The following is a 15,840-nucleotide window of genomic DNA, read 5'->3' as shown; positions in this document are numbered from 1 at the left end:
TGTGCCTCTACCGGGACTCGAACCCAGGATCTCCTGCTTGCATGGCAACACCTGTCGGCAGCTGAGGGTTTCAATTTATTATTATTTATTCTAAGAGGATGTGATGGTTATCAATGGTACCTGTTATTTCGAGAACAGTTACTATCTTCATATATAGTTAAAGGCTACCTGGCCATTGACCTTCGTCTGAGCGAATGTGCGCAGGTTACTCGAACTCTTACGGGAATCGCCACCTAATTGATGCGAGTAATGAGTGGATGGGCAAATATCTGTTAGTAACATTCCATACGTAGATTGTGGACATTTGGGAATGTGGGTCTCACGGGAAGCGTGCAGCAAGGGATAAGTCCCTGAAGTCGCGCTTCATCTGTGTCCTCAGTGGCTCAGATGGATAGAGTGTCTGCCATGTAAGCAGGAGATCCCAGGTTCAAGTCCTGGTCAAGACACATTTTCGGCTGTACAAATCGAGGTATATCAACAACACCTGTTGGCAGCTGAGGATTTCAATTAATTATCATTTATAGTTTGGTAACCTCAGAACACTTGCAATAACCCCACTGTGTGTTCACTGTGACAGTTAAAACATTAAAACATTTACGCCTCAGACCAGACATCACACAGCTACTTTACATGCATAAGTACGATAACTTTGAACCTCTGGATCTAGGTAATGGACAATGATATAGAAAAAAGGTTTCAAGATTCCCCAAGATTGTCATCTTAAGAACATATAGTAAATATTTTGAAAATTTGCCATGAATTTTAGAATTGGTCATCAAAAAGCTGTGGTTTTTTGGGGTTTTCTAGAACCGTCTGAACAAATGGTGGTTTTATAAGCCACCTAAGGTCCACCCTAGATCACACCTAATGCAAAAGAACCAACCAATTTGCTCAATTTTCCTGGGCTGGAGGAAGCGTGTAACGTTTAAATTTTGTCCCTGTATTGCAGGATAGCTACAGTATGCCTGTTCTTCTGAGAAGCATAAAAATGTTTGCTAGGCCAAAGGCCATCCAGAACTCTTGACCCTTTTCTCTGTGACCAACAGAACTCAAGATATGAGTGCCTTGAAAAATCGAACTTCTGCACACGGCCTTTTGGAACATATTGGTACTGTGCACTGTCCTGCATGAACCAATTACAATCTGTAATTTCTACATTTTTTGCACTGTCTAGCTCCTTCTAATATCATGGTAGTTATTCTGTTTTGTATTAGTATGAGTTATGTCAGCATGTTCCTTCTAGATAGTGTTTCTCATACCGTGGAGATAAATAAACAGTGACTGGTAGCAGTAAACTTGTTGTGTCAGTCAATGTCAATAACAGCCACGGTAAGACCTAACCTAAAATGTTCGCATTTAAAATTAAACTTTCCTACTGCTTTTGCTTTGAACTCTTTCACATCTTATGTCTTCTCTACTCTAAAAATCCTTGTACATCATTGTGATGTAGTTCTGTTCAACTCACTATGCTTTTACACATTATATATCTATTTCAAGCTATCTATATATTCTAAATCAAATGCCTCACTTGATCATTGCTTTGTTTGTCACAACCCAAATTCTACTTAAAAAGTTTGTTCTTACATAACACAAATGAGACTTTCAGCCACTACGCGAAACTGCTTGAAATTATCTGCCCCATAACATACAAATATCTTTACTCACATTTAGTTTATCATCTTTCTTTAGGTGCTTCAAATTTTGGTATTTGATTCATCTTTTAGAAATTATCCCCTACTTTAGTAACATGTACTGGAAGTCAGAACCACATCTAACTTGCAATGACATAATAGGTTTAGTGGAGGAATCCTTCCATCAACTGATCTTGAAAAGCCTGATATGAGATCACTGCTCATCTTTGAAGCAACTTAATATGTTTCAGTTGAAGCAGGTCAAAATACCTCACTTCTGATAAATATACTTAAAAGACAATGCTTTAATTATACTTCATGAATGAAAACATCGATAAAAATATATACCCAGAAGGGTAGGAAGAAAGAAAATAGAATTTCAGGGGTTGAGAGAGTATGTGATGTTACCGTATTTACTCGAATCTAAGCCGCACTTTTTTTCCGGTTTTTGCAACCCAAAAAACCGCCTGCGGCTTAGAATCAAGTGCAAAGCAAGCGGGAGTTCTGAAAAATGTTGGTAGGTGCCGCCACAACGAACTTCTGCTGTCGAATATATGTATCGCTACACAGTCATGGTTTGTAGGCACAAAGATAAATACTGGCGCCAAAACCTCTGCGTCAGTAAATTAATTTTTTTTTTTTTAAAAAAGGTGGAAGACGAGCTTTTTTTCTCCGCCCCGAGTTTCGACCAGTGCATTTTCATATATTATCCAACGAAGTAAATACAAACTGAGTATTGTTCATCTTCGAATGTAGCAGAATTTCAATGTACTACGAAAATCCGACTGGCAAGACTGTTTGGGATGTTTGTCAATATGGCCAACTCTATGTTCTGAAATTTTTCCTATCTGTGAGAAGAGATGGTTGCTAATAGGAACTTTTATGAATTGTGAATCACATGCAGTATTCTCTTCACCATAAAAATAATACGAAAATAAACATTTTGCCATGTTTTCTTTTGTGTTTGCTGCTATCTCATTTAAATCTTGCCTGCTTAATAAACTACGAAACTAGAGTGAGACAACAGCAACTGATGCTGAAGAAGATGTGTACCAGTCTTCCACCATGGAGTGATACCAACAGCGGACGATGGCAGTCGACGACAGCCAATTGTGCTCACGCATTCAAAATGTGATGTCACACCACTGCACGGAAGCACACAGAAGTGGAATATTGCTGTTGTCAGTAGCATGTCAGGGTGTGAATTGGACATTCAAAATAGGTACAATCCCCCTTGAAAATGTCCTTTGCAGATGGGGACAAAATATTGGGTTTTAAGGTGACACCCATTCAACCAAGACATAATAGCCTGAAACAATTTTTAATTGTAAGAAGAAAAGTATTATGACAATGTGCATGTGAATTGTGACCCAGCTCATGGAAAAATCTCACAAGACATTCACCCTCTAAGTGAAATTATTACTGGTTACAAAAGATCACAGATGAAGATTGGAGAAGATGTGATTACTTATTGTACATATTTGTGTGACAGGGATATGTTAATTGTATCAACAGAAAATCGACCAATAATGAGTGATTGCAAAAAAGTTGTCTTAGTACGAATATTAGCTGTAAGCCTTGTAACTTGGGCACAGACATATAGTGCAAGCTGGTTTCATCAGTCCTTTAAGTAACATGCATTGGGAAACAGTTTGTTTCATGCTCACTGATTGAAAATTGGAGGTAAAAAGCAACACAGTCACTTATTAGCTCTAAGCAAACAGCACCAAACAATGTACATATACAGGCCCTTAAATGTCAAGCAAGGCAGAGCTCGAGAGTTCCATCAAACAGCAGCGGTCTCAGATGAACAAGCCTACAGCGGATACTCTGTAAGTGATCATCAGACTAACTTTGTGCACTAAGAACAACTTAAGCTTGCTTGTATGTACCTCTGGACTAGGGTTACTGATTTCCACCATACATTTGTCTACATATACCTATGTCTCTGTCATTTTCTTGTGACGAGTACCTGAGGCCAAGGGTTCAATTAAAACAGTAGACGCTGGCCCTTTCATGGTTCATGGTCAGCAGTAGCCTAACGTCCAAGTCTTTCTGTACTGTCTCCAACCACAAAGACTCCAAAAATTTTGGTCGGACCCATTCACTATTTCACTCCTGTGCACAGCCGCTGATATATCAAGAAACTTATGACCAAAAATCCCCTTTCACCTCTGACATGACAGTGATCTTCTAAAGTAAGTACATTATGACCCATGTGAGGTTATGATGGTCTGAAACGTTCACATGAAACCATGGGCCTGCACTCTGGACAATAAATGACTATAAGCTAAGCATTCCACATCAACAAATACACTGTTATGGAAGCTCCAGAAATGCTCAAAGTCTTACAATGGAAATTAATAACTGACATATTCCCCCAAACAAGGCTTTCTGCAATTAACTGCCCCACTGATTCAGAAATAATAGAGATTGTACTAAAAAGAAATGAATAGAGAGAAAATAAAAACTATCAAAAAATCAAAATTATGTACATACTTCATAGTTTTAAAGAATATTTCATCTAATCTCGAAAGAACTCCAACATATCCTAATTTAGATTATCAGTGAAATGTAATAACTTAAGCAGCTGATGTATTCTATTTTCCAACAAAAGCAATTGCCAGAGCAGAACAATTAGTAAAAACCTTCATTACTGATAATTTTCTAGCTCAGTTAGAGATTTATGACCCAAAAACTTCTGTGTCCAAGTACAGGTTACAAAGAACTGATTTCACTTCCTACTTTTCTGCAGAAGCCAAAGCTACACTCACAGTTTTAAAGCACTTGCATAAAATCACAGAAAGGAACATCTTGATTTTGACAGATTGTAAAAGCTTGTTCCAAGATATGCAGTCATCACCCTTCTTGAGAAAACTAGTCCACTGGTAATGGACATCATGAAAGCTAGCAAGGAAAATTAAAATCTTGGGAACTGGTCCTGATGGGGGACACCAATACGATTCTACATATAATATGTGAAAGAAGTTTACCTCCTTCTAGCTGCAATGTACTGTGTGCCTTTGTAGGAGCAAAGTATTTTGGATGATTGCAAAAAAAAAAGCACAGACCATTCTTCTTTTCAAGGTGGATCATCGAACAGACTCTCAAAATTAGAAGCCTATATCTCTGATGTCAGTCAATTGTAGAATTTTGGAACATGTTTTATGCTTGCATATTATGACATTTCTGGAGGCTGAAAATCTCCTCTGCAGGAACCACCATGGTTTCTGAAACCACTGATTGAGTGAAACCCAGCTCACTCTGTTCATTCTTGAGACCACCTCTAAATCTGGCCCTGCAACTAGCTCTCAACATAAACATATGAAACATATTGCAAATACACAGACAGAAAGACTCTTTATTGTATGATTACACAATCATAGAAGAATTACTGGAAGCAGTTACTTCTGTAAAATATCTGGGAATGTGTGTACCAAGCCATCTGAAATGGAATGACCACATAAAATTAATTGCCCTACTGTTTTGTAATTCAAAATGAAATTCAGAGTACCACTTGACAAGAAGCAGCTGTACAATCCATCCTGTGTATGTTTATGTGGTAAATGAAGAAAGAAAATTGGTAATAGTGAACCATTGCTAGAAGTGATGATGTGGAACATGATGTAGGATTTGTAAATGCTGTCCAGAAAGAAATGGTTAAGTGGCTGGCAAAGCATTACTTACAAGTGAAGAAAGTGCATTATTCCACTGATGGATGCGCACCTCAATGGAAATGAGCGTTTGGCGTCATTGGACGGGAGGCCCCTTGCAGGGCAGGTCTGGCTGCTTTGGTGCAGGTCTTATTACATTTGAAGCCACATTGGGCGACCTGCGCACCGGATGGGGATGAAATGATGATGAAGACAGCACAACACCCAGTCCCTGAGTGGAGAAAATCCCCGACCCAGCCGGGAATTGAACCTGGGCCCATAGAACGGCAATCCGTCACGGTGACCATTCAGCTATCAGGGCAGGTGCAGCTCAATATAAGAATAGAAAAGGCTTTAAAAATTTGTGTGAGCACAAAAGCAACTTTTCTATTGATGCTGAGCATTCCTTTTTTGCTACTTGGCACGGTAAATCTGTGTTTGATGGTTTGTGGGGAACTATAAAATGTATACTGAGAAGAGCTAATCGTCAACTAGTGAATGATGCACAAATAACAACTGCATCTGGTGTTTACAATCTTTACAAACCTAATACTGACAAATAATTTTTCACTCCTTAGAGAAAGTCAATGTAGATTTCCTACACAAGAAACTTGAGAAGAGATTTTCGACAACCCACAAAATACCTGGTACCATGAATTTTCATAATTAGAAACCACTTTCTTGTGATTCTTTAGAAATTAGATGAGTAACTTCTTCTGAAAAGCCTTCCTTGATTTTTCCATTCAATGAAAATGCCACAAAGTAGACATGTACTCATCTTCAACAATATTCTTTTGTAGCAGCTGTATATGATGACAGGTGGTACTTCGCCTTCGTCAGAAATGTCTGTGATGAAGGAGGAGACAAAGAACTACTTTTTATCCACACACCTGGACCAGCAGGGTCATTCTTTTGGTCTGAAAAGAAATATTCTTGACTTGTGCCTTTGGAAAACATGCTCTGTGTTATTGGTGTACCTAAAATAACATCATTAGGCAGAATGTATTACTTTAATGAAAAAGATGTGAAGTTAACATAATAGAATTTTCCACAGTGGATTAAAAACAGAGATGCTCTTAAGAAGTTTCATTGATAGTTTCAGGGATCTTCACTGCTGAACACATACTTTTATATTAACATCAGTGTGGCTAGAATAATTGTTGATTAAAGATGCTAATTTGATACCCTAAATAAAGTTAACCTGTGTAACGAAAATGTTTCAATTAAAATTTATGAGTTTTGGCTCTGTACTCTCATGAGCCTTTTGGGAACTTACGTCCTCGTCTAAATTTTGAATTTGCTATTAAAAGAAGAAATTTTTTCCTGCAGAATGCAAAGAGTCTTTCATTACCAGGCCTTTCCTTCTTCTACTATAGCATTCACACCTCCATGATTTTTAGTTTCTTGTCCAATTTTACACACTAAACTACCCATTCAATTCCCACATATACTCTATCCACTGTTTTCTGCTTGTGATGCAGCCCTGCTATTACTGCTAAAATACATTATAAGGAAACAAAATTCTAAAGAAAAGAAAAAAAATCCACATTGAGAATACAATTACAAAATGCTACCCCACATTTCAGTTAGGGCAGGCTAAAAATAGAACCATATTGTTCTTGAAGTCATTTGAAACAGAAGGCAGTTCAATCAGTACACTGGCTCGCTACTGTGTTTTAATAATAGAAATGACATTTAAGTTCTTTTCTTTTTTGATTGGGGATCGAGGGGGGGGGGGGGTTACCTAGAGGAAACAGGCATTGCTTCCCAATACTCCAAACCCCTGGTCTGGTTCACATTTATTGACGACATTATCTACACCTAAGGCCAGGGCACTTTATTCTCATTCCTCCACAACCTCAACACCTTCTCTCTCATCCACTTCACCTGGTCTTCCTCCAACCATCGGCCGAACCTTCCTAGATGTCACTCTCCTCCTCTCAGATGGCTCCATCTACACCTCGGTCCACATCAAAGCCACCAATCACCAAAAGTACCTACACTTCGGCAGTTGCCACCACTTCCATACTGAAAAATCTCTCACGTACATCCTGGCCACCTGTGGTAGATGCATCTGTGATGATAACTCCCTTGCCTGGTATGCTGAGGGCCTCACAAAGGCCTTCGCAGACAAGTAGTATGCTCCAGACCTAATTCACAAACAGATTTCCTGTGCCATATCGCCACACACACCGGATCCTCACATTCATCCCTCGAACAAACCGCAAAGAATTGCCCCCCTTGTCACCCAATACCACACCGGACTTGAACGACTGAACCAGGGCTTTGATTATCTATCATCAAGCCATGAAATGAGGGCCATCCCACGCAAGAGACATCCAACCCCTCCCAAAGTGCTGTTCTGCTGCCCATCCAAACTCCGCAACATCTTAATCCACCCCTATGCATTTCCCACCTACAATCCCCTACCACAGAGGTCATACCTGCATGGAAGACCCAGATGCAAGACCTGCCCAATCCACTCACCCAGCACCACATACCCCGTCCCATCACAGGTTTATCCTACCCATTAGATGTGAGGGCCGCTTAACATCATGTCATCAGTTCAATGACAAAAAGTCAGAATGCCAATCTCAGGCAGAGCAATTTATAACGCATTAAAGTCTGCATTCTTTCCGCAGCAATTTTGGGATAATGCTTGATAGTTCATAAAATGTCACCACTCTTGCAACACTGGAATCAGTATTGGTGAGGATGATGGGCTCTTCTCCATCAGGACTGAGGGCTGCCCTGATATCAGTATATAAGAAAGACATTGCCAAAATATGCTGAACTGAAAGTGACACACTATGAACTTCACAGAATGGTGGAAGAAGACGTGTGTTAAAGGGCTATGTCCGATGTGCAGTCTGGTAAGCACAACCTCGATCCAGCAGTGAGGCTGACATGCCCATGCCTGTGTGGCCTATTTGAGCGACTGCAGTCTCCCACTGACACATGATGTGCCTGTCAAAATGAGATGGCAGTGTGCAAAGTGATGGGACATTGATGGACAACACCATTCCGACATGCTTCTTTGGCAGCTTTGTTGGCCATGTTGTTCCAGCATATCCTGATGTGGCAATGTATCCAGCAAAAGATCACCTCCTTGCCATGGTGTTGGAGCCGCTGTAAGGAGTCATGGATTGGCTGAATCAACTGGTCTACTGAATACATCTGGTGAAGTGCTTGTAGTGCACTAAGCGAATTGGAACAGATAAGAAACCTCGTATGGTCAGCCCAGTTGGGGAAGACTGGAGGAAGGAATCAACTGGCTGGCTCTCACATTTTTTTAGATTTTAACTGGTCATAAACATTAATCCTTTTGAGAAGGAAACCAGTCTGAGTCTGAGGGACCAAACCACAAGCATGAACCTGCAGACTTTTAGGTGTTTAAATGTCCCCTCAGTAATTTATTGTAGATGTTCTTTCCATTTTACAATATAAATCAGTTTTAGTATATTGCCTTAAAAGTTGCAATTGGATGAGGAATTGATCTATATGCACAGAACTTCATGCAGCAAATAATTACTGAATACAAAGATCTGTGCCTCGCAAATATAAGTTCAATGACAACCACAGAGTTTGCTCAAACCATACATCTTTGTGATAAAAAACCATTGCTACCTGCTGTACCATTCAGAGTATCATATAAACCCACACACTATATTGAAAACCACCTATGGGATTTTGTCCTCGTGACAATCCCTTTCCCCTTTTATCTTCTTCATGGTCCATCAGTTTATTGTTCCATCATGTGTCACCATCTTCTCTACAAAACCTGTCTAATTCTGTACATGACTGCACTCTTCATTCTACTTAAATTTATGGTTGTAATTCTTTCAACTTCTTAGAAACCGTCAATTTCTTCTATTGTATGCTAATCTTTCTCTTATACCTATCATTGCCTATAGCGTAGACATTTAATACGATATAGATAATATGGGACAAGTAGTATTAATGAGATTTATGACACGCTAACAACTTCTAAATTACTTAGCACAGCCCTCTAACCTGTCCTCATTTCTAGTACTGGTTTTCTATACACTCATTTCCCCCATCTGTTCAATCCAACATCTCTTAATTTCATACTTCATCTGTCTTTTTAGTTTATTCCTATAGCATGGCATTTGAAATGATTTCAGTTCATTTATCTCCAGTTTTTATAAAGCACGAACTTCAATTATATAAAATACTGTGTAAATATCTCAACTGCAAGTTAGTGCTTTACAAAAAGAAAAGTACATTAGGTGATGATCTCTTTGCCCATATTAATTTGTCCTGATTCAGCAGTCTTGCTTCCTAGACAGCAGAACTATAACTTCTATGGTCTCTCTCCCATTTCTTGATTTTAAACATGTTGCAACTCGTGTTTCATCTATCCTTAACTATTTCTGAATTTGCTTTGTTAATCCTTAGGCCCAATTCTGCCCACAAATAGCATGGATGTATACTAGTTTTCCTTTAGAGGGAAATATAGTATGTCACCACAACCAGCCACCCTCCTGAAATAAGAATCTGTCAGGCTTATTTGAAATATCTAAGCTGCTAACTAGTAAGTTTCTTTTCCTGTCCCCAATCATGTTGTTGTTGTTGTGGTCTTCAGTCCTGAGACTGGTTTGATGCAGCTCTCCATGCTACTCTATCCTGTGCAAGCTTCTTCATCTCCCAGTACCTACTGCAACCTACATCCTTCTGAATCTGCTTAGTGTATTGATCTCTTGGTCTCCCTCTACGATTTTTACCCTCCACGCTGCCCTCCAATGCTAAATTTGTGATCCCTTGATGCCTCAAAACATGTCCTACCAACCGATCCCTTCTTCTAGTCAAGTTGTGCCACAAACTTCTCTTCTCCCCCCCAATCCTATTCAATACCTCCTCATTAGTTACGTGATCTACCCACCTTATCTTCAGCATTCTTCTGTAGCACCACATTTCGAAAGCTTCTATTCTCTTCTTGTCCAAACTGGTTATCGTCCATGTTTCAATTCCATACATGGCTACACTCCATACAAATACTTTCAGAAACGACTTCCTGACACTTAAATCTGTACTCGATGTTAACAAATTTCTCTTCTTCAGAAACGATTTCCTTGCCATTGCCAGTCAACATTTTATATCCTCTCTACTTCGACCATCATCAGTTATTTTACTCCCTAAATAGCAAAACTCCTTTACTACTTTAAGTGTCTCATTTCCTAATCTAATCCCCTCTGCATCACCCGATTTAATTTGACTACATTCCATTATCCTCGTTTTGCTTTTGTTGATGTTCATCTTATATCCTCCTTTCAAGACACTGTCCATTCCGTTCAACCGCTCTTCCAAGTCCTTTGCTGTCTCTGACAGAATTACAATGTCATCGGCGAACCTCAAAGTTTTTACTTCTTCTCCATGAATTTTAATACCTACTCCGAATTTTTCTTTTGTTTCCTTTACTGCTTGCTCAATATACAGATTGAATAACATCGGGGAGAGGCTACAACCCTGTCTCACTCCTTTCCCAACCACTGCTTCCCTTTCATGCCCCTCGACTCTTATAACTGCCATCTGGTTTCTGTACAAATTGTAAATAGCCTTTCGCTCCCTGTATTTTACCCCTGCCACCTTCAGAATTTGAAAGAGAGCATTCCAGTTAACGTTGTCAAAAGCTTTCTCTAAGTCTACAAATGCTAGAAACGTAGGTTTGCCTTTTCTTAATCTTTCTTCTAAGATAAGTCGTAAGGTTAGTATTGCCTCACGTGTTCCAACATTTCTACGGAATCCAAACTGATCTTCCCCGAGGTCCGCTTCTACCAGTTTTTCCATTCGTCTGTAAAGAATTCGCGTTAGTATTTTGCAGCTGTGACTTATTAAACTGATAGTTTGGTAATTTTCACATCTGTCAACACCTGCTTTCTTTGGGACTGGAATTATTATATTATTCTTGAAGTCTGTGGGTATTTCGCCTGTCTCATACATCTTGCTCACCAGATGGTAGAGTTTTGTCATGACTGGCTCTCCCAAGGCCATCAGTAGTTCTAATGGAATGTTGTCTACTCCCGGGGCCTTGTTTCGACTCAGGTCTTTCAGTGCTCTGTCAAACTCTCCACGCAGTATCTTATCTCCCATTTCATCTTCATCTACATCCTCTTCCATTTCCATAATATTGTCCTCAAGTACATCGCCCTTGTATAAACCCTCTATATACTCCTTCCACCTTTCTGCCTTCCCTTCTTTGCTTAGAACTGGGTTGCCATCTGAGCTCTTGATATTCATACAAGTGGTTTTCTTCTCTCCAAAGGTCTCTTTAATTTTCCTGTAGGCAGTATCTATCTTACCCCTAGTGAGACAAGCCTCTACATCCTTACATTTGTCCTCCAGCCATCCCTGCTTAGCCATTTTGCACTTTCTGTCGATCTCATTTTTGAGACGTTTGTATTCCCTTTTGCCTGCTTCATTTACTGCATTTTTATATTCTCTCCTTTCATCAATTAAATTCAATATTTCTTCTGTTACCCAAGGATTTCTATTAGCCCTCGTCTTTTTACCTACTTGATCGTCTGCTGCCTTCAGTACTTCATCCCTCAGAGCTACCCATTCTTCTTCTACTGTATTTCTTTCCCCCATTCCTGTCAATTGTTCCCTTATGCTCTCCCTGAAACTCTCTACAACCTCTGGTTCCTTCAGTTTATCCAGGTCCCATCTCCTTAAATTCCCACCTTTTTGCAGTTTCTTCAGTTTCAATCTGCAGTTCATAACCAATAGATTGTGGTCAGAATCCACATCTGCCCCTGGAAATGTCTTACAATTTAAAACCTGGTTCCTAAATCTCTGTCTTACCATTATATAATCTATCTGATACCTATTAGTATCTCCAGGATTCTTCCAGGTATACAACCTTCTTTTATGATTCTTGAACCAAGTGTTAGCTATGATTAAGTTATGCTCTGTGCAAAATTCTACAAGGCGGCTTCCTCTTTCATTTCTTCCCCCCAATCCATATTCACCTACTATGTTTCCTTCTCTCCCTTTTCCTACTGACGAATTCCAGTCACCCATGACTATTAAATTTTCGTCTCCCTTCACTACCTGAATAATTTCTTTTATCTCGTCATACATTTCATCAATTTCTTCATCATCTGCAGAGCTAGTTGGCATATAAACTTGTACTACTGTAGTAGGCATGGGCTTTGTGTCTATCTTGGCCACAATAATGCGTCCCCAATCATACTGGCACATAAATGTAGCCTATATATTATCTAAACATGTAACAAATAGCTCAGTTCAGATCTGCAAGACATAGAAGTGATGGAAAACAGTATAACTTAGGTGTAAAACAGGATGCTAATGTAAGTGAAAAACTAACATCGAATCAACATGTTGATAAATGATCACATTCAAATTAGCCTAATTCCCCTCCTGTTACCACGCAACTAAAAACACTACTGTATTTTGAATATAGTTATTTCAAAAAAATCTTACCAGTTAAAGCAAAAACAAACTAAAAATTCTATTTAAAAAATGAGCAGTAAATCCATAACTGAAGTTTATGCAAATGACTTTCTAAAGACAAAGAGGACACTATATTACATGGAATTAATGACAATCTTTTTACTTCTATCTCTTACACTTTTGTGCTTTCTTCAGTTAGTGCCTACATGTTTTACTCCCTTCATGGAGATGCTTCATTATGGTACAGAAAATAGGCTACCAACTAACAACAATAAGACAAAAGGACAGTAGTGAATCCCAAAGCTTTACCAGGGCTCTACAACTGTCAACAGCAATAAACTAAACAGTATGGTATGCGAATTAAAATAAATCTAAGAAACATGGAGCAGACATTACTGAAATGCACTTAGAGAAATTAGCCCCTCCTTCTTTCAACATTAAGTAGTTTTCAGAAAAACAGCACTGAGCTGGTAACTGCAACAACATTCGTATCTCCTATACCATGACTTAAGCCAATCAGAAAAGTGTCCTTTGGAACACAATCATACAAGCACCTTCCAAACAAATGGCTGTTTCATTTCTAAAGAAATGAAGTCTACTGGAGAAAAAAAAGGCTCAAGTTATTTCTGGTTTTATTTTAACTTAACAACTCTGCAAATTAAGGGAAACTTTAATAGTGTAAAATTAAATTATACTACCTTAAACTATTCCATTAATGTTGTCACACATATTTAATGTCAATTTGCTAATGTTAAGTATTTACGTCATTCCTCATATTAATGTTATTACGGGCATAGAGACATAATGTTTATTTATCTTTTTACTGGCGTGTCCAATACCTGCACGGGATGCCACAGAACCAAAATAAAGTAACTAATATGTTTCTTCAAGCGTTCGTATGAGACGGCCAGTACAAGAAGTAAAAGCTGACACGTACTTAAGTCTATTTACTGTGATATCTTCACAATTAATAACCTTTTTTACTTCGAAAAACATACCCTACCACGAAGAACGTCAATTTCAACATCCTTGGGATGTTAGTTTAGAAATTAGACTCTTACTTTGGAGGCACTGTGCACGGCACAATCTTTGGATACGGCCAATATTGCAAACGTATAAATATATCCAAATAAAGTCCAACAAGAGGGCTAAACTGCACGCTGTGCAATGCCAGGTTGTTACTCTTTAACATATTCGTCTCGTACAATTATAGTTTAACACATCTATATGGCCTGTCATTCATAACACAGACTTACAAATGGATTTTCGCGATATTACCTTTTCATAACTGTCGATTCAATCCCCTGAGATGTTTAATAATCCTATCAACATCAGATAGTAAAACGCAAACAACATTCAAACATTACCACTTTACGCGCCCTCCTAACACACACTCTTCGCAAGTACTTTGATCTCTAAACGGTCTCAGATACTATACTTAATATCGCTCTGTTAACTCTGGTAACAATTTCATTCAAATAAATAAATAATTCATACTTTTCTTCAAAAACTAACATAGCACCGTCGATAAATAGATAAAAAAGTATTTCTTTCACGAAGTGTGGTGTATGAATAAGGTCGATAACTGAAATGAAAGACCATTCTTCAGGGACTTGGAAGACCTACGGACGTCGGGTGTAACCTGGTCGACAAGATCCCAGCGCACTCCTCAAGCTTAAACTTTACGGCACCTTGATGACCGCCTAGACAGACAGGAGAAAATAATATCCTGACTGGAATCCTTATTTTTGAGTACTTGATATTGTAAGTCCACGTCTGTGTTATGTTGAACTGAACTGTTATATTAACGCGCCTACGAGTGACTGATCGCAATATCATCGGTCAGTGTTACTGATCGCAGATTGTGTTCCAGGCCATATGTCACGCAAGTGTATGAGCATTCCCTGTTATAAGTTCCACAGATGAAATTAATTGTAACACAATCTGTGTGGGAGGCAATTCAATCTTTGTACATGAGTATGTTTCAGTTACTGCATGAACAGCAACTGACATTTTCGCCTCTGACTAATAGTAATTTTACGGAGTGTTAACCTTGTAACTTGTATCGGTAATTGCTTGTGCGATTAGTTCAGATATTTTTACTCTGGAGGCATTCTTGTATGTAGCCTTACTTCCGCAGATTTCTGTTCACTTTTGATATGTGTTGTCGGGGTAGCTTAGGCGGCAGATGACGTGTTCTGTTCCCTGGGCCCAGAACGGAGGTGTGCTTGCTTTTTGCCATAGCGGCACTTCCGTCATTGCATGGCGTCTGGGCTGGCCGGCAATCTCTACCAGCCACATCATGGTGGCTCAAGTTAAGTTGATCGTTTGATCTGTGCCATGGTGGAGGGCCGTTGATTAAGCAGGAACCAGAAGTCCACTCTGTTTGGTGAACTTACTAAGCTCAGGAGGTTTAAGACATGTTTGGCAAGCCCGAAGTTCCTCCTCACTGTATCTCTTCAACTACTCATTGAAACCTCGCACTCTTATTACTACTTCTCAATGTATTAAGTTTAAGGCCTGTTTCTTATCAATGTAAACTGTCAAACCTTACATTGATCCACTGTCATTAGCTAACTCCATTCACTGTCAAACTCGGCTGCTCATTCCTTGTTGGCTGTGATTGTCAGCTGCTGTAGTTCTCAGCAAAAAGGTCATATAACGACAAAATACTATACAATGATGAGAATAAAAGCAAAACAGTCTGGTATGCTATAAAAAAGGAAATGGGGAGAGCAAACAAATGCAGAATAACCTACTGCCAAGGGTGGGGGATAAGGTAATAAATGATCGACAACACTTAGCAAACTATGTGAACGAGCGTCTTTCAAGTATTGCAGAGAAGTTACAGCAAAAATTCACCAAAACAAATAAAACACTTGCAAATAATGTTGCATTAAATACAACGATGTTACTTCCAACCACAGAGAATGAAGTCAGTAAAACTGTTCAAAAACTAAAAAAATAAAAGGTCAGTAGGTTTAGATGAAGTACCAATGTGTGTACTGAAACTATGCATAGGGATTATACAAGTTCCCTTAACAAATATAATAAATGAATCCTTCACATCAGGAATATTTCCAGAGCAGCTAAAACAGGCAAGGGTTGTACCTTTGCTTAAG

At 39.0% G+C, this 15,840-nt stretch overlaps 1 protein-coding gene across 6 annotated transcripts in view; it reads right to left on the bottom strand.

Annotated features, from left to right (window-relative positions):
- LOC126237238 (gastrula zinc finger protein XlCGF7.1-like) overlaps nt 1-14,132 on the bottom strand; it is a 103,329-nt gene extending 89,197 nt beyond the window's left edge. For 5 of the 6 annotated variants that reach the window (XM_049947136.1, XM_049947137.1, XM_049947139.1 and 2 more), the window contains exon 1: nt 13,997-14,132. In XM_049947136.1, the coding sequence (XP_049803093.1) occupies nt 13,997-14,004 (8 nt within the window). In that variant the 5' untranslated portion in view covers nt 14,005-14,132. Of the gene's footprint in view, nt 1-13,557; nt 13,683-13,996 lie in introns of those variants that run through there. The other variant, XM_049947138.1, reaches the window with a different exon arrangement.
- Nucleotides 14,133-15,840: the final 1,708 nt, after the last annotated feature.

The sequence above is a fragment of the Schistocerca nitens genome, chromosome 2, assembly GCF_023898315.1.
Source record: "Schistocerca nitens isolate TAMUIC-IGC-003100 chromosome 2, iqSchNite1.1, whole genome shotgun sequence".
NCBI lineage: Eukaryota > Metazoa > Arthropoda > Insecta > Orthoptera > Acrididae > Schistocerca > Schistocerca nitens.
This window is presented reverse-complemented; position numbering and strand designations above follow the sequence as displayed.